The 26,967-nt window shown below is 47.3% G+C and overlaps 2 protein-coding genes across 4 annotated transcripts; both read right to left on the bottom strand.

The window, feature by feature from the left end:
* Nucleotides 1-2,143: 2,143 nt before the first annotated feature.
* On the bottom strand, nt 2,144-13,047 carry B3GNT9 (UDP-GlcNAc:betaGal beta-1,3-N-acetylglucosaminyltransferase 9). Of its 3 annotated transcripts, XR_010784321.1 has the most exons (4): nt 12,696-12,809; nt 6,296-6,338; nt 3,562-5,501; nt 2,144-2,759 (listed from the first exon to the last, which is right to left on the bottom strand). XR_010784321.1 is itself a non-coding variant. In XM_066557653.1 (3 exons), the coding sequence occupies exon 3, from the start codon at nt 5,435-5,437 to the stop codon at nt 4,190-4,192; it is 1,248 nt and encodes a 415-aa protein (XP_066413750.1). In that variant the 5' UTR covers nt 5,438-5,501; nt 6,296-6,338; nt 12,696-12,809; the 3' UTR covers nt 2,144-4,189. The 3 variants fall into 3 exon arrangements, 2 of the variants coding, with proteins under 2 accessions (XP_066413750.1, XP_066413751.1); XM_066557653.1 differs by having other exon boundaries at nt 2,144-5,501; XM_066557654.1 differs by lacking the exon at nt 6,296-6,338 and having other exon boundaries at nt 2,144-5,501; nt 12,696-13,047.
* A 4,994-nt stretch (nt 13,048-18,041) lies between these two features.
* Nucleotides 18,042-24,957, bottom strand: TRADD (TNFRSF1A associated via death domain). Its single transcript, XM_066557680.1, has 4 exons — nt 24,810-24,957; nt 21,407-21,684; nt 19,563-19,755; nt 18,042-18,633 (listed from the first exon to the last, which is right to left on the bottom strand). The coding sequence occupies exons 1-4, from the start codon at nt 24,949-24,951 to the stop codon at nt 18,326-18,328; spliced, it is 921 nt and encodes a 306-aa protein (XP_066413777.1). The 5' UTR covers nt 24,952-24,957; the 3' UTR covers nt 18,042-18,325.
* Nucleotides 24,958-26,967: the final 2,010 nt, after the last annotated feature.

Raw genomic sequence — 26,967 nt, 5'->3', positions numbered from 1 at the left:
TATGTATTTTTAATTAATTATTTTTTTATTTTTATGGTATTTTTTTAATTTTTATTTTAGTTTTTTTTTTTTTTCATTTTATTTGTTGCTTTTCAAGACCAGCTCAAGACCAGCTCAAGCCCTTTATGGCACTTTATGGTTTTTACTTTATTTTGTTTTTTATGTATTTTTTATTAATTATTTTTTAATTTTTATGGGGGTTTTTTTCATTTTTATTTCAAATTTTTTTTTTTAATTTTATTTGTTGCTTTTCAAGACCAGCTCAAGCCCTCTACGGCACTTTACGGTTTTTACTTTATTTTGTTTTTTATGTGTTTTTAATTAATTTTATTTTTTAATTTTTATGTTATTTTTTTCTTTAATTTTTATTTTAATTTTTTTTTCTAATTTGTTTAAATTTTATTTGGTGCATCCCAAGACCAGCTCAAGCCCTTTACGACACTTTACGGTTTTTACTTTATTTTGTTTTTTATGTGTTTTTAATTAATTTTAATTTTTAATTTTTAAGTTGGTTTTTTAAAAATTTTTATTTTAATTTTTTTTTTTTATTGGTTGCTTTTCAAGACCAGCTCAAGCCCTTTATGGCACTTCACGGTTTTTACTTTATTTTGTATTTGGAACAACCCAGGAGATCAGCAGTTTTTCATGCTGGGCTTTGGGATTGACTTCTTTTTCTCTGTGATCTTTCAGCACTCCCAGGGAATGTTCTCAGTGCTGATATGTAGTGAAGGTTCTCTGAGCTGTTTGATTATTTTGTACTGTTGGAGTTTGCAGCTGAGGTTTGCTTCTGAGAACCTGCTGTAGAAAGATGAATAATTAAGCTGCAGACAGGAAGCACAAGATTTTAATACTGAATTGCTTCAGAGTCCTCTTTGGCTTTCTTTTTTGTGATGTCTGAGTCTGCAGTGGCTTGACTGAATGATGGATCTTGGTATTCCCTACCAGTTTGTGTGTCCAGAGATGCACTTGGAGGTGCTGAATGTGAGGCTCAAGCCAGCTCTGCTCATTGTGGTGACCAAATCTGGCTATTTATGTAGAGCAGGAACAAAACTTGACTGTGTGTGGATCCTTGGGACTCCATAAAACTTACTGTACTATATTAGTGTCAGAAGTTTATACTGAGAAAGTCTGCTTGCTGTGTTTGCTACTGGTGGCACCCACTTAGGATGTTTTAATGTTTTCTTTTCTTGTCCTGGGTTAGTCATGAAAAGAATTGCCAAGCAAAGATTTATAGCAGGTATAACTGGTGCACACAATTGGCCAGTTAATAAAACCTACTCAGAATGTCATTCTGAAAAGGATGAGTTTGGGTTTCTGTGATGCATCAGAAAGATCAGCAGAGGGTCCTACCTGCCAGTTATCATAAACACCTGGGGCTTTAGGGTTTTCTGAAAAGACCCCCATCCTTAAGGAAACAATCTCCAGCCTGGGTGAAGCCAAAGCCTTTGCCTACTGTAGCAGTGAGCAGAACTCAATGAACTGCAGGGGTTACAGCCCAGCCCTCAGCATTCCCCAGAGCATCATTCTCACATGTGGTGTCTGTGAACTTCCAGCTCAACTGCAGAGGCAAATGGGAACTTAAAGCCAGGTCAAACAGGCCATGCAGTAGAGGCTGGAGAACAAAACCAGATGGATCTTTCATCAAGAGAGACTCTGGTATTCACTGGATCAGAGAAATGAGCTATTCTATAGACTAAGATAATGGAGTAAACAGTTTACTCTAGTTCTGTTTCTGCCATCAGGGTGTGTGCTGGCACAGACTGTGTCAACACAGATGTTGAACAACTTTGATCTGGGACAAAATGCACTCATTAATGCTGTGTTGTGGATAGATTGCAGATCTCAAGACATTACAGAGGGAGGACCCAACCTCTGCATCTCCAGTGTAAAAGTGTAAAAAGAAAACCTTAATGAGGACTGCTGAACCTGACTAGCTGCCTCATAGGAAATCACAAGGTAAACTCTGTTTATTCTTCTGTCATTGCCATTAATATAAGTCCAGCATAAGGAAATACTTACCAAGTTATCCAAAATAATGAATAATGTATTTTTCATGTTACTGTCTTCATGAAAAATCCCTGTGGTTTTAGTCTTACAACATGTGTGCAGGTGTACTTGACAAACTCACTCTGACAATGAGAGGCACGTCTGCATGCTGTCTTTTAATGATGGTATAAATAATTTCCCAGACTGTAAACTACTCCCAGGTAATACATTTCTGTACAGTCTCATAAATACTCATGTATCACACATGTTAGCAGACACGGGCAGGGGTGACTTTGTCCTACCAGTGAGGCTTTGGCTTAGTTCCACACCCTGCAAAGCTCCTTGTGAAGCTCACACGAACATTTTGTATTTCAGGATTGCATCCTGAAAATATCTCAAATGTAGAAATCGTTCAATTTCTATAAAGCTGAATTTTTCTTGGAAATACATTGTTGTAAGGCTTGAACTCATGATGGAGGTTTCCAATGTGTAAAGCTGCTGTAAAACAGTCCATGGGCTGTTCCCCAGCTTGCTGCTCTCCCTGTGCATTGTCAGTTCCAGCACTGAGCCCAAACTGCTGCAGGGAGGGAGGGAAGGAGGGAGGGAGGGAGCTTACCCACGGATATGAAATGCAGCTGTGCTCCAGGCTCTGTGCAAGGGAAAGGAACTTTGGGCTTTCTTTTATGGCTGATTGTAGTTTCCTTTGAAGCTGTGTGGATGTGCCATCCTGAGGGGTTCTCTGATGGACAGGAGTTTCGTTGAGGGGGTAAAAACTTGTAAAAGAATTAACAAACACAGTATCAGAGGTGAATTCAGGCTCTTTGTCCCATGAATTTCACAGCTTTGTAACCCTGATTTAGAGGAGTTCACTTCTGCTTTGATGCCTGATAAAAGTATATTCTTCTAAGGTAGTCTGCTGTTGGGAAAAACAAAATGCATCAAAGTCTGGACTAAACTTTGAAAAACTGAGCAATTCAGTGTTCTTGTCTGATGCTTAAAATACTCACAAAGTTCCTGACTGAACCTTGGAAAGCCAACAGAAAGATTGCTGTGTGGTTTTGAATTCTTGCAATAAATTTAGATGGACTTTTATTCTGAAGTCCTTTTGTCTGAAAACTTTCTCCCTTCACATGACATCCACAGCAGTATGAGAGTCCTGGCTGCCCTCTGCAGAACCCAAGGTCTGTAGAAACCAGCCCAGTCCACTCTGGTTTGAGGCAGCTCCCCAATGTGATGCAAGCAGCAGCTCTGTGTGGGGTTATGCTTATGAGCAGAGGCCAAAGGATCTCTCCAGATGCAAACCTTCTGAAAATCTGGGTCAGATCCTGAGAGTGATCAAATACTGTTGATGACTTCTGAATTTTTCCTGAATGTCAGTCAGTGCAGTGCAAAGAGCCTGAGCTCAGGGAAGTGCCAAAACCTGCTCCACTGTTCCCCTAAATATTCAGCATGTCAATAGAGCAGATATTTGAACTGAGAAGAATGATAAAAATCAAGATTCAAAGTGATCAATTTGAAGTTCTTGTCTTTTCTCTAAAGGCCCTTTAGTCTGCTCCTTTCTAGTCATCTACTTACCTGTCCCTTGCTCCACCAGCCACGCCAGCCTCAGCCTCCAGTTTGATTTCTTGTAATCCACCTGAACTGCAGCTGTAGGACCCCATTTCAAGAGCTGTTTGTTGTTCTCTTCTTACAAGGCCTGTGGGAAACCAGCCAGGCAGCAGTGATGTGATCTGAGCAGACACTAAAGGGACTCCATTTCCTGCACTCTAGTTCCTGTCTGGTCATTTTTCAATGAGTCCAAGTCAAGCAGGAAGTTGACAATGATCCCTGTGCTCCCTGGTGTCTGTTCTTACCCTATGTCTTCTTTCATTTCTCACACTTCTGACCATGCTGAAAAATGTCCAAGGACTGCATTTTTCAATATGCTTTTACACACTGTCCCACTAGGCACTATTATAATGCTAATAAATAATAATAAATTATATATATGTTATGATTATTTGGATTTATTAGTACACAAGGACCCACATGATATGTATGTGCAAATGTAGAATTTGGGCAAATTCCTGCAATTGTTTGTTGTCTTCTCTTCATGTTGTAAATCAGACATGCTAAAATACTTGGAAAGTTGGTTTGTGGGGCAGTGTCAGTTCCAGGCTCCCTTTCTTGACTGGTTTTCTGTGTGTGCTGCACTCTGCCTGAATTATCTGAGGGGTGATGCTGGTGTTGTTATCTGAGCTTTCTTCTTCCATTGGAAAGGCTTCTTCACCTGCTTCTTCTGAGTACAGGAAAGCCGTGGGCTGTGGAGCAGGTTCCACATCAGCCAGATCTCAGCAACCTTCAGGCTATGAACCACCATGAGATCTTTGTAAAAACAGGGATCAAAGGTCTGTAGGTGTGGGGCAGCAGAAGGCTTAACAATGCCAAAGGTCTTGAACCCTTCATGCAAAATGGGTTTGAGGTTGATTCTCTGTAAGCACATGCCCAAAAAGACATCATCAATGGGGAACAGCTCCACTTCTCTGCACGCCCTGGAGAGCTTCCTCATGGTGCAGCAGGACAGCAGGAAGCCTCCTCCCCCAGCGTAGGCAGGGTAGATGCTCAGCCCATACATGCTCTCTGGGATGTAGTACTTGCTCTTCCGGGCGCGGATGGGACGGGCATTGTAGATGATGTCCCCAACAAAGAGGTCCTCAGTGGGGTCGTGCCTCTTGAGGAAATCAACGATGTTCTCAACGTTGACAAAAACATCAGCGTCACCTTTGAAAATAAATTTCACGTTGTGGCAGAACTCAGCAGCCCAGCTCAGGAAATGGATCTCCTTCAGGGTCAGGTTGAAGAAAGTGTCCATGAAGTCCCAGAGTAAGATGTCCCGGTATGTCTGACTCTCCTGGTGCATCAGGGTCTCCCATGTTGCCAGCACTGTCCTATTCTTTGGTGTTCCCAGCAGGAACACTCGCTGGATCTGCTCCCCATTCACCAAACCCTCCCTGCCCCAAGTTTTCCGGACAATCTCACGCCTGTCAAAGTCTTCAACCACTGATTTGATAGCAATGAGCAGGAAGGGACCTCCCGGTGTCTTTCGGCATTTCCTGGGCTGGTTAATGAGGAGATTGAAGTTCCTGTTATCCTTATTTAGGAGATAGAGCTTGAAGTTGAAGGCAGAATCAGTCAGTAGGGGTGGAGTTGTAGTTTGGACCCTGGTTTTGGCCACTTCTGTTGGTCTCATGGCAGGGGTAACTTGCGGTCTGGGTGCAGTTGCCTCTGCTGGCATCAGCCTCCGAGGTGCTCTGGGATCAGAGAAGATTTTTGGTGCCACTCGAGGTTTGTTCTGTGCTGGCTCCTTCTTTCCTGCCGGGACCAAATGTTCCAGCTGGGAGTAGAGCAAAGAACAAAGTGCCACCAGCAGGAGGAGGGTACAGATCACATCCCCTTTGAGGCGAACTCTCATTGTCTCTCCGCTGTTCCTGGGACTGCTAAAATCTGTGTTTGAGCTGCCTGGCACCACTGCCCATCTGTAAATAAACACAGAGTGTGTCAGCAGTGAGGATTTGGCAGGTCTGAAGCAAGAAGGCAAGACTAAACATCATTTAAAAACCCAGCAGCAAAGCACATTTTGCTCACACAAGCACAGAGACATTGAGAAACTTGTCAAAAGGCACACAGGGTTGCAAACTTACTGCTGATCCCAGTGCCAGCCAGCTCTGTGACTTGGTTCAGCAATCGTCCATCATCCTGAAAACCACCCTCTAAGCACACCCCAAAATCCTGCATCCCTTACTGCTGATTGTGTTTTGTCATTTCAGAGATTTCACTGGGAAAAGCAAAGTGGAAAATTATGAATGATGCCATTCTTCCATAAATAATTACCTTTTTTTTTTTCCTAGCTTGACAACCATTACTTGCTGCTTTTACCCTTTTTGACCAGGGAGGCCCAGAGCTGCCTGCTGAAGGGCAGACTCTTCATGGCAGCGTGCTGCTGGTGTTTCCCTGCACACGGAGCCAACTTTTGGTAAACTGAGATTGGTACTCAAAATGAATGCATTGGGTACAATCTGGAATTCACACAGGACCTTTCTCCTGCCAGTATTCTTTATAAAATATTAAACCATTGTAAGTAACTTCCATTAATAAGGTTAGAAGGGGCCATGGGTATTTTTCCTCTGCCAAATCACCCGAACCCCTAAGTGAGAGGTGGGGAAATAAATCCCAATATGCAGAAGCAAGACAGAGAATAGTGTTAGGAAAATTTTGTTCATATATGATAGGTGAACCTGCCTTTTGAAATACAAGATTTTTCCTCACTTACACTTTTCCTGGAGATCTTCTGTCTTATTTGATCAGTTCTTCAACTGCAAACAAAATGAGAATGAAAGAGTGAGAAGGCAGCAAGCAGCAGGTCCTCTCATCACCCTGTGGGTGCAGCCACTCCCTGCAGCAGCAACAGCAGACCTGGACAGAGGGACCCCACAGCTGCTCCAGGAGGAGGTGAGAGACCATCATCATTCCCATGACCCATTCCCATCACCATCACCATTCCTCCTCTCCTCAGCAAGAAGGAAGGTGAGCCCCACCCAAAAATTTCCCCACAAGTATTTTATACCTCCACTAGTAATGTATCATGTTCATGTGTGATTTGGGGCTGTCTCTTGCCTGTGCTGTACTAAGAGAAGCTACCTGTGAAGGTATTGCAGTTCTCTGTCCTGAATTAGCTGAGATCATATCCAAAGATCACTTCTGGGATAAAAACAGTTGGAGAGGGATGTTTGACAAGGGCATACAGTGATAGGAAATGCTGCAAATGCTTGGTAAAAATTTGGTGGTATCTGTTTTCAGCAAATCTCCTTTTACTGTCCTGGACTGGATCACTTGCTAATTGTTCATTAACCACCCATTTTGTATCAGCCATAATGTTAAGTTTTCAAACTCAAAATTAGATTGACTAGTCTGTAATTATGAAGTAATAAAACAGTGGCACCTGTGGTATCTAGGTAATATTTCAAGACTTAAGAGGAAGAAAATTATTACACCCGTTGATTTCTTGGCCAGACCCTTTAAAATTCTTAGACACACATTGTTTGGACATCATTATTTAAATACTGTGCTTTTTCATTACTGGTTAGCTTCACCTCCAAGGTACTGTTGAAATAGAGTATTTCACCATCATATGCTATTGCATATCTTTTTCCCAAGCTCCAAAATGTTTACTGACCTCATTCTTTTTGTCTCCATTATTTATGAAATCATTATTTTGGAAAACAGCATACCCATGCCTTGGTGTAAGGCTCTTTGCATTCTTGATGGATATAAAATCACACTGGCCTTGTCCTGATGACCATGGGTTTTTTCCTTAGGCCTTGTTTCTTGCCTTTTTCTGCCCTCTCACAGAGGCTTTTCTTCATTTGTTAGCTTTTTTTGTTTACCTTTCACTCCTCTCCTAGGCAGATGTTTTCACTGGCATAGCTTTGTTACTAATAGCAGGATTGAACAGTTTTCTCAGATCTCTTGTAAATTGTTGTACAAATGTTTAGAATATTCAGGATCTGTTTTCTGTTTATGTTCTTTCTGCCATGTGGCTTGGCTCATAACCACACTCAGCCTCATGAAACAGTCCCTCCTGACACGTATAGGATGTTGGTTTGCATTTTACATCTGAAGTCCCCTCTCTTTCTTCACAATAACAGCAAATTTCTTTTTCCTTTTCTGTGCAAAAGTTTGATCTTATTTCTGCTTCCAGGCTTCAGATGGTAATTAAAGAGCTGGATGGAAGTCCTAGATTTTTCCTGTGTTTAATGTTATTGACAAGGGCTTGGAATAAAATGCACGTGTCATGAAACTCGTAATTTCCATGGCTTATAGCTTCATACTGCCAGCATCTCAGAATCTGGCAATAAGTGCCCTTGGAAAAGCCAAGAAAAACCCTGAATTGTTACAAGCCTGGGCAGATAGCCCAGATTTTCCTCTGTGTTTTCTTTTATTGAAAGTAAAGGATCCGAAAGAGTGATTTCCACGCTGAAATAAAACAGCTCAGTGCTGAATACAGACCTCTCATTTTCAAATGAAGTTGCCAGCCCTTGAAGTCATTCCTTGATCTAATTATATGGATTTTCCAGTCTTTGTTAGGTATTTCCTTCTTTGGAAGGAAAATACCCTTGGTTATTACCGTGGTGTAAGCTCTATCCATGGATGTCAGTGTGGGAAAAGCTGTTCTGCTCTCGAATACAGAGGGACTGATGATTCTGGCAGATGCTCTGGCATGTCCTAAAGCCAAAAGGATTATTCATTCACCTTGACACCAGGGGAAAAGAATTAGAGGGCTATCAAAGTGAGCAGGAAATATCTGATGCCAAAGGAAAGAGATGAGAGCACAGCAATGTTTCTCAGCACAGCACATCCCTGAGGGTCTGAGGCAGAGGCACCTCTGCTTCCTCTGCTGCTCTGGGGAATCTCCATCCAACCTGAAATGGAGCTGGGCTTACAAACTGCTGCATCACAGGGCCTTGAGGAATGGCCTGGCTGCCTGCACTGCCTCTTGTGTCCTCCAAGATTGGGAAAGCAGGGAGCTGCCCCTCTTTGTGTTGACTCTCTGGGGATGGACACAGAGAGGGGTTGACTCTGGCTTGATGGGGTCTGAATGTGATAATGGGGCTGGATAATGGGGCTGGGGATGCTCCATCCTGGGCTGAGCACCAGCAATGTCAGAGGGCTGAGCTGGGCAGGAGGAAGAGGCTGAAAGGTCCCATATCCACGAGCTGGCAAGATGGGCAGCCATACATAGGGAATGAGCTGGAAGAGCCAGGGGGGCCCAGCCTGCAGAGCCCAAGAGACAACAAAAGGCTGGAAAGCTGGAAGTGGCCAGAGCTGGGCAGGGCACCCTGCTGAGTATCCAGGCAGGGAGTCTGACCTGTGCTGCTGCACGCTCGGGCAGAGGGCCCAGTCCTCTGCCTGGTTTTCATTTATTTGAGAGGAGGATTCTGAAATGTGGCCAAGAACAGCTGCAATAAAAGCAGTCAAGTGATGATAAAAAAAATAAATTGCTAGCCCTTCATTCCCAGTTGAATGATATGAAACCTTGAGCCCATCCTGGCAATTTTTTTTGCAGAAGTCATCACATCTCCATCACTTGGCACTTCTGCTCAGGGCCAAAGTGGAAAAAAGTCCTCTGGATCCTGTCCTCAGATTCAGTCAAGAAGCCTTGGTGATTCTGGCACTCTGCTTTGTGCCTTGAGCAGTGGTTATTTGATCCAGCCAGCCCTGGGAAAAGCAGCTGAGATAATCAAGCTGAAAAAACATGATGCACTGAGCACAGGGGCACAAAACCAGCAACGAGCTCTGCTGCCCTCTCACCCCAGCCTGGCTCACAGAAACATCCATCCCCACCAAGCTGTGGGGTGTCCTTGGATCAGCCTCTCCCTGCTGCAAGGGAAGTGCTCCCAGCTCCCTCCTGACTCCAGTCCTCACTCCTGATGCTGGAGCTGCCACTGGTAGGTTTGGGTTGGGCAGCAGAGGGACACTGTGTGCCCATGGAATGTGTGGAGCTGTGGCTGCTGATGGAGGTGTCCTGTCTGTCTGTCCATAAAATGAGCTAAAGAAAGTGTGGGGGATCCAGCACTGATGGGTTTGATGAAGATATTTTGTAATCAGAGAAGATTGTATAATCTTGGTGGTGGGGACACTTTGAGGCAATGCTTCAGGTTTGGGTTATTTGTTTTCATTTCATGTTTGCTGAATGCATTCCACAAGAACAAAGTCATCTTGTAGCAGCCAGTGCTGGATACTGAGACCTGCCCCAGCTCTGGCCTGCAAGGGGATAAGGCTGCACACATGTCCCTCTCCTGCCTCATTTACAGGAATTTTTCCACCCAGATTCCCTCAGCAAGAGCAAAGCAAACTCCCAGGATCCTCCTCACCTGGTTCCTCTGCCTCAGGAAGAGTTCTGACCCTGTTCAAGAAGCAATAATGACATTCCCTCTGCCCATGCTGCAGCTGGGGCTGTGTGGAACAGACGTGTGCAGGTGAGCTTTCACCCAATAGAGCAGGATGCTGACACCAGGAATTCTGCACTGCCTGCAGCCCTGGAGGCTGCATCTTCTCACTGATACCCTTGGTCCTGTCCCCTGCACCCCTGAGGGCTGAGAGAATGTTTGACTCCTGTGCCTGCACCACTTTTATTGAAATGTCTTGCTGAAGTGTTCAAAGGGGAAAAGTAGCTCTGTGTGTTGGAGCAGGGGAAGAAGCTGTGTTCCACTTCTATGTTTGGGTGTCATGTAATGGCTTTTATTCCTCCATGGGTTTGGGGTTTGTTTGTTTGTTTCTTTGCTTTTCTACTGCCCCACTCATAGATGAGATGACCCTTATCTATTGATGAGGTCAATAACCTCATCAAAGTTATGGCTTTAAGTGGCCCTGGTGTTGAACAACTTCTCTTTGCATTTCAGGGAGTTTGTGAAGAGGTCTCATTTGGAGTTACAGGATCATAAAGTGATGCTGAATTATTTGATCTTCTTGATTAGAGGACAGAGGTGGCTGAAATACAAAGACCCCTTTTGGCATATTGGTAAGTGCAAAGCCCTAGAAAAATGAAATAACCAAAACTCTTGCTGTGCTGCCTTACCAGATAAAAACTCATCCTATTCAGCTGCTTACAAGTTCTGAAGTCTATAAGCAAACTGAGAGCAGGCTGTAGGATTTAATTAGCTGAGTGTCTTGAGAGCTGTCCCAGGAACTGGGTTCATGAACCAGCACCAAGGGAGCACAGTGAGAGGAGCAGAGGCTCAGTGCTCAGCTGCTCACAGTGGCACAGCTCAGACACTGCTGCCCAGTGCCACAGTCACAGCACTGCAGCATCACTGCTGCTGGTATTTGCTGCAGCACCTGGAGGCAAAAGCTCTGTTGAGTCAAGTACTGAGGAAGCAGGTAACAAAAATGCAGGCCCTGCTCCAAAGACAATTTCCAACTTTCCTGTCAGAGCTGCTTTTCAGGGCATTTTAAATTTTTTTCCAGGCCAGAGCAAACGAATGGATGAAATCCATGCTGTTACAGGACAGGGTGCATTATTTATCTGCCTGCCTCAGTCCTCAAATATGTAGTTTGATCAGCTTCCCAGCTGGCTGGTCCCATTTTATTGCAGTTTCTCCTGTTGGCACTGCCAGCCTTCCCTTTGCAATGCCAGTCACGTTGGATCACTGCTTGAAATGGCTGCTGTGGTTGCCTCCTCTCACCTTCCACCCCAGTCAGAAACTTCTGTGAAGTGCAGAAACTGAAACACAGAGGAGCTGCAGAGCTGCTGTGTGAGGGTTGTTGAGGTGTCTGTTTGCACGTGCAGGGGTCCCAGAGAGGAGCTGGCCCCTCCTTGCTGGGGACTGCAGTCCCATGGGAGCCCTGGTAACCCTGGGCAGGAGCAGCTGCCTGCAGGACTGAGCTGAGGGAAGGCTGGCAGCCAGCACCCTGCTGCCCTGGCCCTGCTGCCCTGGCCCTGCTGGCCCAGTGTAAGCACACAGGGCACAGTTTGGGGCTGCAGCTCGTTTAGGCAGTACCTGCTGCTCTCGGTGCAGGGGGCAGTGCCCATGCAGGCCTGAGCTGTGCCAGGCACCCGGGCTGAGCCCCAGGAGCTGGGAAACTCCAGCTCCTCTGGGCACGGCCCCACACCTCTAACGAGGGCTCAGCCACCTGCAAGGTAGGAGAAGGTAAAGCCCAATGACCTTCTGCAGGCTCAGCAGCCTCCAGAGGCACTGTCCTACCTTCAGATGCAGTCCTGCTGCTGGTACTCTGATTTTCAGAGTGGCAGAGGGCTCAGCAGCTCAACTCACACCCTGAGTGCTTTGGGGAGAGGACAGATCCATCCCAAATAGCCAAGGTAAGGAACCTGCTGTCTCTTTTCCAAACCTTATTTTTTCTGGGCCCCAGGAGGGGAATAAAGCCTTGTGGGTTTGTGAAGGAGTAAGAAACTGAAACAAACACCTTCCTCTCCCAACCGTCCCCAGGCTGCAGTGCTTGCCACCTCTTCAGGTCCCAGACCCTCTTCTGATAAATAATCTGCCCAATGCACCCCAAACCCAAGCAACTGGAGTGCAGTAGCATGGATGTATTGTTACATCCATGGCAGATGGGACAGGGAGTACATGCTGATGTGTCCCACTAATTTCAAGATTATACCCAACACATAAGTTTCTCAGAATCCGCCCAAAAGCTATTAAAAATATCAGTAACTGCCTGATGATTCACAGGGGCTAAATTATTTTCTATCTTTGTGACCCTAGAGGGCCTGAAAATTCCCATTTTGCTCACAGCATACCACAGTGTAACATGGGGAAGATTCATGTCCTTTTACTGATGAAGAATGTCTTGTAAATGTAACGTGCCACCACTGGAACATGTTTGTGGCTGGGAGGAAGCCCTGTCTCACAGCACTGCAGGCATTGTCTAAAGAAACCCCACACTTCTGTAAAAACAGCCTAAACATTCAAAGAAAGTTCTTTGGAAAGTAAAGAGTAAAGCAGATGTCTCGGGGCTGGAGCCTGCGAGTTCAGAGCCTGCTGCGTGTTAACCATCGCGGGCCGGGCTGCCGCATTTAGCAACATGCAAGAGCAGCAAGGCAAAAAGAAAAGCTGGGAGCAAAGGGAAGCAGTAAGGACAGACTCCAGTCCACCCTACTCGCTGCACAACCCTCCCCAAGCCCCCGAGATCAAACACACTTAATAGATACTTACAGCCCATTTGATAGCGCTGATCCTGCGTCCCCTCGGTGCCGTCTGTGCAGCGGGCTGCCAAGCAGGCACATCTGGATGTGCTTAGTGAGAGACATCGCTCAGCTCCGCGTTCCAGCGGAGCCCAGGACACCCTGAGGGCTCCGAGCAGCGCTGGGGCCCGCGGCTGCTCCCGCCGGCAGCGAGCGGAGCTGCCCGGGCCGGGGCTGCGGCTGCGGCGGGGCCGGGATGGGGCCGGGATCGGGGCTGGGAGCGGAGCTGGGATCGTGGCTCAGATAGGGCCAGGATCGGGCCGGGAGTGGGACTGGGATCGCAGCTGGGATCGAGCCAGGAGCGGGGCGGCCCCGAGCGCAGCCCCGGCCCCGCAGCGAGCGGAGCCCGGCGATCACGGCGGGCCGGGGCAGAGCCGGGTCCCGGCCAAGGCCGCACACGTGATGGGCCCGGGAGCGCCGATGGCTCCGGCGGGACAGGGCGGAGGAGTCGAGAGGGAGAACGCTCAGCCAGGTTGGGGATTTGCACCAATTCTGCTAAAAGGCCGGGTTTTTCTTTCCCGCCCCTCCGCCGTAACTTTTTTCAATAGGAAATGTATTAATTTTTCTGAGTTTCTTTTTCTTTTCCTTCTATATTTTGGCCTTTTTCTTTTAATTCCCTTGTATTTACCTCTGCAAAGAGTCAAATTGAAAAATTTGAGGTTGGGTTCAGCTCAGAAGTTAAATTCACTTGGGGGTTGTTTCTTTCTTTCCTAGTAGGGAAATGATGGGAGGATGTGTGAGCTGAGCAGTGCAGAGCCTGGAGACAGATTCAAGGGTCCCTTCGAAAACCTGGAACAAAAAAAAAAAAAAAACCCAACAACCAAACCCCACTTTTTGCCATTCATTTGGGAATTCAGCTTTGTGGTAGATAAAGAAGGGCTGATCTTGTGATTTTCAAACAGTGTTTGAGATTTAAGAGATTCAGGGTAAAATACATGTCTGCTCCAGTTCATGGCAAAAGGAGTTTCCCTGGATTCAGCTGTCAGGTCAGCCAGTGGCTTCCTGTGCAAAGCTGCTGCAGGTTTTATATCCCAGCTCCTTGGCTCCCCACCTGTGGGAGAGGAGAACTCACTGGGAGTGAGGCACTTGAGATTACAGAGGTGCTGTGGCCTCAGAGGAGTCCCAGATATCCAACAGCACTGAAGGAAACACAGTGAGCTCCTCCAGGTGCCAGGGCTGGGACAAACCTCCCCTTCTGGCCATGCTGGCTGAAAAAGGCTCATCAAAGCAGTGACTGGAAACTGAACAAACCAGAGGCTTGGCTTGGATTTGCAATCAGCGCTGTTCCCTTGCAGGTGGGACACCAGCCTTGGCATGTCAGGAGAAACGTGTGACTTTGGGCAGAGCCCTGCTGGGCAGCCACCCTCAGGCTGGATGGTCCTCTGGAGCTGGTGATCACCAAATATGGCCAGAACTTCAGTGATCCTTCTCTTACTACTGCAGTTAAGTGTTCAATGAAAGTCTCTGAGGCAGTTTCATCAGAAGTATATATTTATTTATAAAAAAGAATGGGGGAAAAAATATATATACCAAAGAGGTTTTTCTGTAAAAGACAATTCCTTGGAGGCTGAATGTCCTAGACCCAAGTATGCCTGGCATTGCAGTCCATAGCTGTAGATGGCTGATCCAGATCTATGCTGAATATCGTGGGAATTTGGAATCAGATGGTCAGCAAGGGATTTTTCCACTGAAAACTAAGAGACATTAACCACACATCTCATACAGGTTTCTGTTAGAGATGTACAGCCAGCTCCCTTCAGGGGGTTTAAAATTCAATCCAGAGAAGAAAAAAATACATATTTTTTGACTCTAGGCCTTGAATTGCTTCACTGTTTGAGTCCACCTCCATACAAAAGACACATGGGCAGCCCCCTGTCCAGTGTAAAGCACCAGTGTCATGCACACACTCCAAAATGTGGGTCAGACTCACAAACCCTCCTGATCCCTCTTCTTGTACCTCCTTGGTTTAAGGATACCAGATACAATTCCAGAGGTTCACCAGAATTTTCAGTTAAGTAAATCAGCAATTTAAGTGAATTTGAGGCTCCTCATTCTGCCCATGCTCACTCCTGGTTTCAGTCTGTGGGCAGCTGCCAGGGTGTGGTTCCTTGGGAACACAGAGGGGAGACAGTGACCCAGAGAGCAGGACAGCTCCTCAATGCTGAACCTGCCTTTGAAATGAAAGGCAAAATAAACAGATCTTTCCCTTTGAGACAGTTTTGTATCAGGGGATCCTGTCAGGTTTGCTTCTATCAGATGCCTCATGTCAAAGTATATCTGGTGAACATTTTAACTTCACTCTCCTCTTTGTTATCATCTGTTTGAACACTGTAGGTCAGCTGTGCCAAAACGAATCAATCAAATTCTCCTTTGGATGGATCTTTTATTCCTTCTGGCAGACTGAATGGAGGCTCCTTCAAATCTGAAACATGGTTAAAACAGTCTGTACCAGAAAAAAAAGCCCTCTTGGATCTCTTCCTGTAAGCACATTTTGGCCTGATTTCTGCTGCTTGATCTATGTTTTTTTTCTGGTTTAGATTTTATATGCAACTGATTATCACCTTTATTTGCTTTTAATGTTATTTGGTTCTGAAACACTAGCATCACCCCTGATTTTTTCTTTTTCACAGATATATCTCAGTATATGGAGAAGAGCAGGTACTGGGATAAGGCCAATTTCTCCAGCAGCAGCACTGTCCATGGTTTATCTCCCACCAGCATGATGATTGCTCATGGAAAATGAGGTATGAAACAGCCACTGCTATGTCCCAAACCATGCCATGTGCTGGAGACAATTTCACCATGAAATATCACTGAAAAACCCTTTTCCTTCAAGTCTCTGCAATGAAGGCACCTGTGAATGCTGTTGGAGATTGAGACATTCCAGAAAGGTTGTCAGGGGCTCCAGCACTTAATGGCACTTCTGACAGGGAATTCTGACAGGGAATATGTGAGTAAGAGGAAATACACATGCCAGTTACTGGCAGAAAGAAAATGTTTGCATTCAGAAGAAAGTATTCATGGTTAGTCCTCTGTAAAAGAGTAACAGCAGTAAAAAAGTTTTCTGGACTTGAAGTAGATGCTGAATAATAAGACTTTCTCATTTTATGCATTAACAGATGCTACAAAAACTAGTAATTCTCACTACTCAGTGGCTGCCTTATAACTATATGTGCAAGTTGTGCACATATGGCTGGTCTGAGAGCTTAGAAAAATTAATTGCAAATGAGACAGCAGGCTATGCATGTGACCTTCTTTTCTTAAAAAACAAGGTCATATGCATATGGCATATGACAACGATTACTTTTCTTAAAAAAGTAATTTCTGCAAAATCAAGAGCAAACTCTCTCGCTCTTAGAGTAAATTTCAAGTTTCTGATTTTTCAATTTTTTAAAATACAATTTGTCAGGTGGGTTTCTGCCAAACAGAGTTCCCCAGAGCTGGGATTTGGCAGGAAAGCTAAATACTTTGAGGTATGGATCCACAGCAGCCTAAATTAGGCAAGATCAGCACCACTGTGTTGGTCCCAAAAGCAAAACTGTCAGAGAGGTAATTGCTTCATTTTAGTTATTACAGGAAGGGAGAGGGTGGGATGTGTGAGCAGGAATGGAGGGGATGAAACTACAATGGCACTGATATAAAATGGCTTAATAAAAGGTGATGGAGCCACAGTCTTTACAGAGATGGTGCCTGCATGAAGTCCTGCTTCCTTGGAAGGTAGGGGCAAGATGGAAACAGATTCACTCACACCTGAAAACCTTCTCCCCATATGCACCCCCTCCTTTCCTGGTTCTGTATGTAACCTCAGGGGTTCAAAATCTGCACAAAACAATTTGTTTCCCTGGCTTACACTGAGGATGTGATACTCAGCTCATCTGAGGCATGTGGACCCCAGCTGGCTCAAAGCAGGACATCTAAATCCTACCCATCCAGGTTTCCAGTGACTGATGCTCAGGTGCTCCAGCAGAAGGTACAGGAATGTCTCCAGCCCCAGGAGCTTGGATCTGAGCCCACACCTGAATCTGAGGTTATGTTCCTCCTTACTGAGTCACAGCTTTGACTCCAGGGAAGGAGTAAGATGTGAGTTGTGGTTTAAAAGGCCTCAAAGTTGTTCCTACCATGGCTGCTAGCAGCCTGATATTGTCATGTGCACACAGATTTTGTGTATGTGGCTGAAGTCCCCCTCTGCACCTGAAAACATTTCCATAGCCCACTGGCTATTCCCACAGATGGGAAGGGAAAGAAAGGATAGAATTAATGGAATAGTATCAGTAAAAACCTATCAGGAAAGCACTGGGAATATAATTGAGCTGCTGTTGTGCTTCACAGGACCCATGTCATGCAGACACTCATTGCTCTGTGCTTTGTCACAGCAGAAATGCAGCTGCTGTGTTGCAGTCTGCATCAGCCATACCAGGAGACACTGTTTCTCCCACAGGAACTGAAAGCAGGAGTCAGCCCTGGGGTTTGGGAGATTTGTCTCTTAAACCATTTTTACCCTAAAAAATCAGTGCAGGTAAATCCAGGCACGGTGGCAGCTGATATTGGATTGTCACACAGTGCCAGGGAAAGGCTCTCTGTAGGTCCTGCCACCTGTGGGACACAGCAGGTGAGCTGTCCCCTCCAGGGGCCCAGCAGGCTGAGGGTGGTCAGGAGGTGAGAGCAGCCAGCTGGGGGTGCTGATTGCTCAGCTCTGTGGTCTGAGGATGGCATTTGATGCTGCAATGCCCTGAGGGCAGCAGTTCCAAACCAGGCTCCACAGGTAACTTGCTGATGAGGAGACTCTTTTCCTTCCAGCACTGTGTTTGGCTTTCCATAGCTGCAGGCTCCCTCAGGCTGGCAGGCAAGGCCTAATCAGCATATTACTGTCTACCACAGAGAGAAAATGTTGACAATCATTGTCTGAATTTGAGTTTGTCCATATTGTTTGTTCAGTGTCTGCCATTTGTTGTACAGCAGCAATCTTTTACCCTGTGGAAGACTGTGGCTGTCCCAGGTAGAAGGAAAGCCTTCAGGTGGTGAGAGGTGGGAAGGAGCTATAACAGAGCAGGGCAGAACAGATACTCTGGCCATGAATGTTCTTTGTTCTTCAAACAAAGAAGGAAAATAGCATAAAATTGACATTTCCTTACTTTCTCCTTTTTCTTTACTTGATGTCATGGCTGAGGGCAAAAATGTTTTCAATGTAAAAATATATTGCAGTTCTCCAGGTGATGCCCCTGGACACAGCCTGAGAAGCAGTGGCATTTTCTGCTTCCCATAGAAATTCTATGAGAAGCCTTGCTTGCTTTTCTCCTCTCCCTAATTCTCCCCAAGGGCTCTCTGTCTGGCTGCTTCCCTGTCACAGTCCTGAAGGAAGTCAGGGCGAAAGCCTCTCACCATTCACAGGAAGGTAGTGCTGTATTTCTGGAAACACAATGAAATAAGGCAAGTCAGAGGTCCTTGCTGACTTCTGCAAACACAGAACCTCTCCCCTGAGCATTTCCACCTCGATGGAAACCTGTGGTGATATTCAGGATGTTACATTCCCAGACACTGGCAGCAGTTTTATACAGTAGCTAAAGCAGGAAAGCCCTTAGCAATGGCACTGTCCTCTGGGCTCTAGGAGCACTCCTCACTGGAATGGAGGCCCAGGAGCTCCTCAGCCAAGCTGACGAGCCCGTTCTCCTCCAGGGCTGTGACCAGCCGTGCTATGGTGGCCCTCTTGCCCTCGGACTGGATGAACCTGAGCAGCATCTGGTAGGCCTGTTCATAGAGTCCCTCCCGCTCGTACTCCAGCGCCACGGTGTCAATGGCAGGGTCCCGCAGGGCCCGGCAGGACCTCTGCAGAGAGCGACCCACTTGCTTCCACTTCTTGGACACGGACTTGGCAAACTTCTGGTGGTCATCTGGTGTGATTGTTCTGTTGTCTGAAAGGGGCAGAGGCCAGGTAAGACACAGAAGTTTCATGGCTGATGTGATGCAGCTGGGGCCAGTTCAAGGTTTGGTCAGTACTCTGTGGAGCAGGAAGTCTGAGCTCCTGCCTTGCCCAGCTGTTCCCCTACAGAAATCCTCCCACAACAACAAAGCAGCTGGGCTTGTCCCTACCCTGCAAGCTTGGCAAGACCTATTCTTTTTTTTTTCTCTGAAAACTGTCCTGTGGTTTGCCAGAGCCCTTTTTCTTTTTTTTTTTTTTTTTTGCCTTTCATAGGCAGCTTGGTAAGGCCTTTCTGACAAAGTCTCCTGTTCCCTATCTAAACATCCTCAAAACACTGAAACACTGAAACGCTGACAGGAGCTCCCTCCTCAGCTGTTTAGCACTGGAGAGACTGTACACAGCTTAAGCCAGCTCAGAAATGATCTAGCTTATCTCAAGCTGATGTTGCTATTGAGACTCTCTGAAAGTCCTCTGTAGGGACAGACCCCAAAGCCAGCTGGTGAACTGAGGGAGCCTGGACAAATCAGTCCTGTCTAAAAGCAGGGCTGAGGGTGTCCACAGTAACTTCCCCAGTCTGATCCAACCTACACTATTAACTCACCTCAACTAAGTGACATGGAAGAAGAGAAAAATACTCTCTATTCTTCCTTTCACTATTAATTTTTAAATGTGAGGAACCTGGAAGGGACACAGACCCTGAAACAACTGGTTCTGTGCCACCCCAGAAGAGAAAAGAAAACAGGTGGAAGCCTGATGTGAAGCATCATGGCAATATCTTAGGACTACTGTAATTCCTTTCTTATGGGATGCTGGGAAGTCCTTGGTTTATCTGAGGTACACCCCAATATGTAGTGATGATAATTCTCCCTCCTGGGCTGTGAGGCAGACCAAGGGCTCTGTTGGTCAGCTCTAGCTACTCACCAAACTGTTGTCCCTGAAAGATGAAGGTGAGCTGTGTGGAAAGGGAGCTGCCTTGAGGAGGATAAGGCTGAGATGGGGACTTCAGAGATGAGCAGTCTTTTCCAGCCACATTGTTGTTGGTGCTGTGGTGAAGCGTCAGGCTCTTGATGCATTCCTCCAGCTCTGTGATCTCCTCGTCAGGCAGGCGGTCAGGCTGTAACACAAACAGCATCAGTGACTCTGCCAGGGCCACCAGCTGCAAAGCTGAGCTTGCTGAGGTTGAGAGAAGCAATGAGATATAGCATGAGCTGTCAGCCAGCACAGTGAGGTGGTCTAGTGGAGCTCTGGCTGTAACAGGATGGCTGTAAGTGGATTTGAAGCTGTAATGTGATATGAAATAGACAATCTCTCCCCCTGGGTTTCTCACCTGCACCAGTGAGTGCTTACAAGTTGCACAAAACTGCTACTAGCCCGCGTTCATTTCCAGCAGCCCTCTGCAAGAATTAGGGTGCACTGCAGGCAGCAAGGCTTCTCCAAATCCCTATGAGGGTGAGACCCACAGAACAGGGTGATCTGATCCAACAGCTCATGGTCACCCAAGCAGGCAGCTCTTGTTACCCACCTTCTCTCTCTCTCTGCCCCTCTGCTCCCTAAGGTTTGTTGTTCCTGGCTCCTCACCAAGCCTGTTTTTTTTTTACTAGCCAAGAGAAAATTAGTCTGACTTCCAAAAACAAGGTAATGAGAAAAGGAGTAAAGATTGCAAAGCACATGGGAAGAGTCAAACCTGGCAGTGCCTCAATCAGAGGTAAACACTGTTCAGCTCACTTACAGCAGGTACCCAGCACTGCTCTCAGCTGCTGAAGGCTGTGTCCCATCTTTTTGCCTGTTGCACTGTTAAGCAGGGTCAGACTGAGTCACTTTTGGGGAACTGAGAATAAGCCCATTTCTTTTGTCCAGTCAGCTAGTTCAGCACAGGGAGGGAGCAGCAAGGCACAGTTCACAGGGTAAGGGATATCACATGTTGTTTGGTTTGGAGATTAAAGGTTTGGGTTTATTCTCTGTGCTTACAGAAAAGCAACCTGGAAAAACATGCTCTTGTGCCTAATATTCCTTACTGATAGTGAGTGCCTGTTTCTCAGGACCATTTAGAGGAACCAGAGCTAAAGTTCCAGATGGAAAAGAGGAGGGGAACAAGTCAGTGAGTTTAATCATGTCAAGTGCCTTGTAGTGAGATGACAAGATTTCACTGTTCTTGCAAGCAGGATTAGAGTGCCAGTGCCAAAGTGTGCAATGAACCAGATGCCAGATGAAGAGAGACTTTGCCTTCAGAAGGGCAGCCTACTCCTGCTGGCAGCAGATGCTGTGTGTCCTCACTCTGACACAAGTTTTTGGTGTGATGTGCAGTGTTTGTACTCACTTCCACTGCTCATTTCCAGGTGCAGTTACCTTTGCCACTCTGGGAGGAGGTGGTGTGTGTGCAGAGCAGTGATGGCTCCAGCCAGGGCTGCTCCTCTCTGCCTGCCTCACAGCTGTACTGAGGCACACTTGTGCTGTCAGCTGCACTGTCTAGAACTCCTTGTCTTAGTGGGGTTAACAGCCACACTAGCTGTTATTACACAGAAGACACAGAGAGTTAGCAGGATCTTTGCAGGCTGCTTTAGGTTATTCTACTGCCCTTCCAGAAAAATGCCTAGCTCTTTTCTGAGCAAGGGCAGAGCTATTTCTCCACATTAGAGTAAAGAGCTGAAGGACTGAGAAGTTTGTTAACCTGACATGCTGCATCAGAAGTGGATTTGCACCCATCTCTGCAAGCCCAGTGCCACCCCTCCTCATTGCTGTCCATCCTCCCTCCCTGTCCCACTCACCTTTTCTCTGTAGATGCACTCCAAGCAGCGATCCTCATCCTTCAGCATCTTGTCAAGGTGCTCACTGCCAGCCTTCAGCTCCACTTCCAGAGGCACCGTGGTTGTGTCCAAGAAGAGCTGGAGGTGGCTCTGGAGGGATTTCTGGAGCGCTCCTTCGCGGTAGCTGCGCAGGAAGCGGCGGCAGTTCTCCTGCCTGCAGAACCTCAGCTGCACGATCAGGTGGGGGTGGCTGCAGTGCACCTTGAGCATGTCCACACCATTCACGCTGCCAGTGGAGTCTGGCAGGGACAAGGGAGCACAGTCACAGTCCAGCCATGAGCCAGCCCACTCACACCCACACCCACACCCATCTGTTGCGCTGTGATTTCAGGATTTACCTCAGAAACCCGGTTCCTCCCATGATAATTCCCTGCCAGGTGTGTCAGTCACCTCTCCCTCCCCTGCCCCCTGCTGAGCACTGTCTGTCAATCCTGGCATCCCAGAAGGGCATCGAGTGGTTGGGCAGATTCAAAGATGCCCCCTACCCCTGGGGGGACATTGGGCCATCCAGGTGTCCTTTGTCCCTTGAGACCTCCCCTCCCGTACCTGGTTGGTGGTCCCCGTGTTCCTTCCCTCCCCCTCTCCCCCGGGTGAAAGGGTGAGCAAACCACATGGTTTGAGAGTTCTGCTGGAGCTGTTGCTGGGTTCAGAGGCCTGAGGGCCAGGAATAAAGCTCTGGATCCAAACCCTCCATCAGAACTGACTCCTTTCCTTCACCATCGCCTTAAAGCCTCTCTGCCAAAGGTAAATCTGAGCTCCTGCATGTCTGGACTTGCCTCCAAGTGCCCAGCTGCAGCATCCAGCCAGCCAAAAGTGTCTCTGAGGTGAAATCACCACAGCTGCCGCTTTTTGGTGAAGCAGAAAGGGCCAGACAAGCTCAGGCACGTCCCTTCCAGCTATATTGGTAATTAGTCCAATACCCATCCACAACAAGCCTGCAATGGAGGAGCTTTTGAATTCTCTTCGTGATAAAGTCCTCTGGGATGGAAAAGTGTGTTAAACCAAGAGGGAAGGATTAAGTTCATGGTGTCCTGCTACTACTGATCTCCATGAAGTATGGTGTCCAACTGAAGAGGTATGGAACTACATCCCAGGTAATTATATCAACAGTGCTTATTAGGGCAAGTTTTTGAGGTTCCATTTCCAGGGCAGTGACGGTTATGATAAACTGGTAGCACAGTAAAGTTTTATAGATGAAAGCTCAGTTCACCTCAGTGCTCAGTCAGCCTTCAGTCCTTGTGGCTGGAGTTTTATGCAGTGATGGAGGTCCTGGAAAGAAACCCAGTGTTTCCTCTCCACCTGTGCCTAGAGGTAACTTTTGTCTCTCTGAGCCTTTAATGCATCTCACAAACAACAAATGACAGATCCAGCCACAGGGATTAAACTGCCTGAGATTGGGCCTTGACTTGTTATTCTGCACAGACAATTAATTCATGGTAAAATCTAAACAAGGAGAAGCCAGTGACATACTCTCTAACATTAATGCAGGAGCAGCACGAGCGATGTGGAAACAGAAAATGCCATGACTTCATTCTTCCTTCTCCCAGCAGAATTTAATTTTTATTAGCTGTGCTCATTATCCATATCTTCACAGGCTTTTATATGCTGATGATGAGTTCTAAGTATGTGTTTTTCTCTTGTTTTGCAGCAGAGGCCTATGTGAGGGTGCTGTACTGCTTCCAGACCTGACTGACCTCGAGGGCTGTCACTGAGGGCTGTATGGAGGCACCAGCTCACACTGGCATCACACCACATGTCATGGCATGGAGGACAATCTCAAGGCAAGGCAGACTTGTGTGCTCCACATTAAGCAGGGCAAGTGACCTTGCATTTAAAAGTATAGTATCTAACAGTAGCTTTACATGTTTACTAATTCCTGTTTGCATCTGGTCTAGTTTGGACCTCATGTGTAACTGCCACATGGGATTAGGCACCTAGAAAAGACATTTTAATTCACTGTGGATGATTTTTTAATCACTTCTTTCATGCTTTGCTTTTTATGAGTGCTTATTTAACAAAATTTCCATAATAGGGCAGGAGGGCTATGGAGGGAAAGCTGCACAGACATGGAAACCTTTATGAAGAGTGTACAAGACAGCTGTAAAGCTGCCTCAAAATATAGGACTTTGCAGGCATTTCTGCATGAAACCACAGACAGCTTAAGATTTCATGTCCTTGTCAGATCTGAATAAGCACGGGAGGATTTAAGTTATGTGAGCTATCCTTTAAATGTAGATTCACATTCCAGTGCCACAAAGCAGCCATAAATCAAGCCTAACTGGACAATTATGTTAGCTGCTTGCTTCCTGTTTCCTATATTTGAGCTGCAGAATGAGCAGGCCTGTATTGCCATGATTTCCAGAAGAAACTGCAGAATAGTTGGACAAGCCCAACTAAACATTTGAGTCTCAGCTGTGCGACAGGTAAAGAACACCATGAAAGTCTTTCTAGGTAAGTGTGATAAACTCTTCAAATTAGTATTATTCTGCAGTGTGCTTGGTGCAAGGGTGGAGAGAGGACTATAGTTTTATAGCTATTTGCATCTCAAGTAATTTTTTTATGTAAATATGGTTACATACACCTCAAGCTAATGTAAGTGTGTCTGTTTATATCAGAATTTGAATTTGAATTATATCAGAATTTGAATAGAAATGAATTTATACTGGCTATCACTTGATTTAAAAACCAGCTTCTCAAAGCAGGAATCATGTTTCTGTGGTGGTATAAAGACAGCGATTAAATCTTCTTTCACAGCAATTGTAATCTTTTCCTCTCTTACATAAATGGGCTTAAACAAACATTCATAAAGTTGGATAATTCATAGGATGGTTCAAGTTGGAAGGAAGCCCAGGCAGTGTCTAGCCCAACCTCCTATGCAAAGCAGGGTCAGCTCTGAGGTCAGAAGCAGCTGCTCAGGGCTGTATCCAGTCCCATTTGAAAGCCCTTGAGGATGGAGAGTACACAATCTCTCTGGGCAACTGCCTGGCTGTCTTAAAGGGGAAAACATTTGTCCTTTTATCTGGTGTCTACCTGTCATTTCAATTTGTGCCTCTCTCTCAAATGGGTGCATTTCCCCATGCACCACTATGAACAGTGTGGCTCCATCTCTCCCTCCCACAGCTATCAGCAGGCTGTTGGTAGGTCCCCTGAAACTTTCTCTTCCCCAGGCTCAACAGGTCCAACTCCCTCAGCCTCTCCTCACAGGAAAAGTACTCCAGCCCCCAACCATCTTGGTGAACCTCTGCTGAGCTTCCTCCACTTTACTGCCTTTCCTAAACAGAGTGAGCATGAGCTTTCCTTACTCATGAGGGTGAGATTAAAGAAAGGCCTGGCACTGCACACCAAGATACCAGAGGATGGGTACCTGCTAATGCCTGCTTCAGGGCCTTGAACACACAAGGCTTCTTCTGGGAGCTCTCGTAGAGGGACGGCAGAGCGATGGTCTTGCAGGTGGACTGAAGGAAGAGGTAAGCGCTGCCAGTCCAAGGAGAGGAGCTGCCTGCCATCTTCAGCACCCTACAAAATCACACAGGCAAGCTCAGAGATCATAAGGGAAAGGGCCTGAGGCCAGGGGATTGCTGCAGCACAAGCACAACAGACTTATGGGGATTTACTCCTATTTCTTAGAGCAATGCTGATGTTGTTAAAGCAAGTGTAGCCTTTGAGGGGTTTACTGTTACTCTGTAAAGCACACCACAGTGGGACGCCATATCCCAAAGACAGAAGCTCACAAAGCTTTGCTTTCATTTTCCACTGGAGTCCATTCATTTTACAGTCCAAAGATACTCTGAAGCAGAGTTTCAGTCCCTGTGCCTCTGACTAGCCAAAATGTGAAATGATTGAAGTACTGCAGGGACCACCCAGCAGTCTGGCATGCTCCCATGGACTGAAGCCCCATTGCAACCAGAGATGTTCTCCTTAAAGTCCTGGTCCTCTGGTTGTTCACAGGGCCCTGAGCTCTTGTTACAGGACACTCTACACAGGCAGGACAAGGGTAATCATTTTAAACTAAAAGAGGGTAGATTTAGATTAGATATCAGGAAGAAATTTTTTACAGTGAGGGTGGTGAGACACTGGCACAGAGAGGTGGTGGATGCCCCATCTCTGAAAATATTCAAGGCCAGGTTGGACTGGGCTTGGCTCGAGTTGAAGATTTCCCAGACACCACAGAGGAGTTGAACTAGATGGCCTTGGAAAGGTCCTTCCAAGCCAAACCATTCGGTGATTCTGTGACCCCTCCGCTTTGTTTATGCCCTTTGTGCCTCTGCAGTGTAACCCAGCGGGTGAATCCTCCCGTCCAGTGAGCACTGCCCTATCCCAGTCCCCGCGCCGCGGTCAAACCGCTGTGGGTGCTTCAAAACCCAGCCCCGGATGGCAAGCCACGTTTGTCGGCTATTGCCTTTTCGCTGACTCCTGCAGGCGTCGGGCCGCTGCTGCGGCTCAATTCCCGTCCCAGCCTGGCTGGGAGGGGGCTGTCCCTGAGGGAAAAGCGCCGGAGCAGCCGCCGGCCCGGTCCCGCCGCGCTGTGCCGCCCTCAGGGCCGGCGGCTCCCCGCTGCCCCGGTGTCCCCTCGGTGTCCCCCCAGCCTGCCACCGCGGCCCCGGAGCGCGGCCCCTCCAGCGCGGCCTCTCCAGCTGTCCCGGCGGGACCGCCCAGCCCCGGCCCCGGCCCCCTGCCCGCGGCAGCCCCGGCCCGGCGGCCCTGGGCGGCGTTACCTCCTCAGCACCGGCCTCGGTCCCGACACTTCCGCCGGGGCGCGGCGCCGCTCGGCACCCGCTGCGGGCGGAGAAACGGGAAGGAGAAAGTAAATCCCAACAGCCCCTGGAATGGCCGGCGGCACTGCCCTGTGATGCCTGCTGTTTGTCCCGGGGCCGCGCGGGGCAGGGGCTGCTGCGGGGAGCCCGGGCCGGGGCTGGCCGACACCCTGGCGCTTCCAGGTGTCCCCGCCGCAAGGCCGCCCATCCAGCTCGGTGGCTGGGTGTCTCGTGTAGGTGAGGATCTGTCAGAAATACTCCGTTCAGGTGGCTCCAGAGCTGCCCGAGAGCTGGGATGGATGTGTCTCTCTGGACCATTAGGGATGGAGGAGTGTGGTGGGTTGAAGCCCCTGCGCGGCTTGTGGCTGACACAGGCGAGGCTGGTGGGTCCCGGCTGGCACTTGTCAGCTTTTCCCTGTAGTGCTGCTGATGAGAGTTTGGATAGGTAGAGAGAATGAAACAGCATTTCCCAAGTCCATGAGTGGTTCTGTCAAATCAAAGCATGAAATTGGTCTCCATTGCTCAGCCTCAGGTAGCAGCCTCCTGTCCAGGCTGCATCTGCCCTGCACAGGTGCCCTGTGAGCTGAAGGATAACAGCAGCTCCCTTGTTTGTCCCCAGCTGGTGAAAAGCTGGCATGGGCCTCGGGCCAGGTTTTGGGCTCATGTGCAAGATGCAGTCACTCTGGCTTGGCAGTGTTCATGCAAACTGGGGACTGAACTGCAAAAAAAAGCAGGAAGCACTTTAAAACACTAAAAATATCGATATAT

Source organism: Molothrus aeneus, chromosome 11, assembly GCF_037042795.1.
Source record: "Molothrus aeneus isolate 106 chromosome 11, BPBGC_Maene_1.0, whole genome shotgun sequence".
Lineage (NCBI taxonomy): Eukaryota > Metazoa > Chordata > Aves > Passeriformes > Icteridae > Molothrus > Molothrus aeneus.
This window is presented reverse-complemented; position numbering and strand designations above follow the sequence as displayed.

What these genes read in the sequence shown, in the direction of transcription:
- TRADD (XM_066557680.1), bottom strand. Translation starts at nt 24,951, where the DNA reads ATGGCAGGCAGCTCCTCTCCTTGGACTGGCAGCGCTTACCTCTTCCTT. An exon ending in CCTGAAGCAGGCATTAGCAG is followed by an intron (nt 21,685 to 24,809) that starts GTACCCATCCTC and finishes TGTCCCTGCCAG; the next exon opens with ACTCCACTGGCAGCGTGAAT. An exon ending in CTTTCAGGGACAACAGTTTG is followed by an intron (nt 18,634 to 19,562) that starts GTGAGTAGCTAG and finishes TGCCCCTTTCAG; the next exon opens with ACAACAGAACAATCACACCA.
- B3GNT9 (XM_066557654.1), bottom strand. Translation starts at nt 12,790, where the DNA reads ATGTCTCTCACTAAGCACATCCAGATGTGCCTGCTTGGCAGCCCGCTG. An exon ending in TCAGCGCTATCAAATGGGCT is followed by an intron (nt 5,502 to 12,695) that starts GTAAGTATCTAT and finishes GTTTATTTACAG; the next exon opens with ATGGGCAGTGGTGCCAGGCA.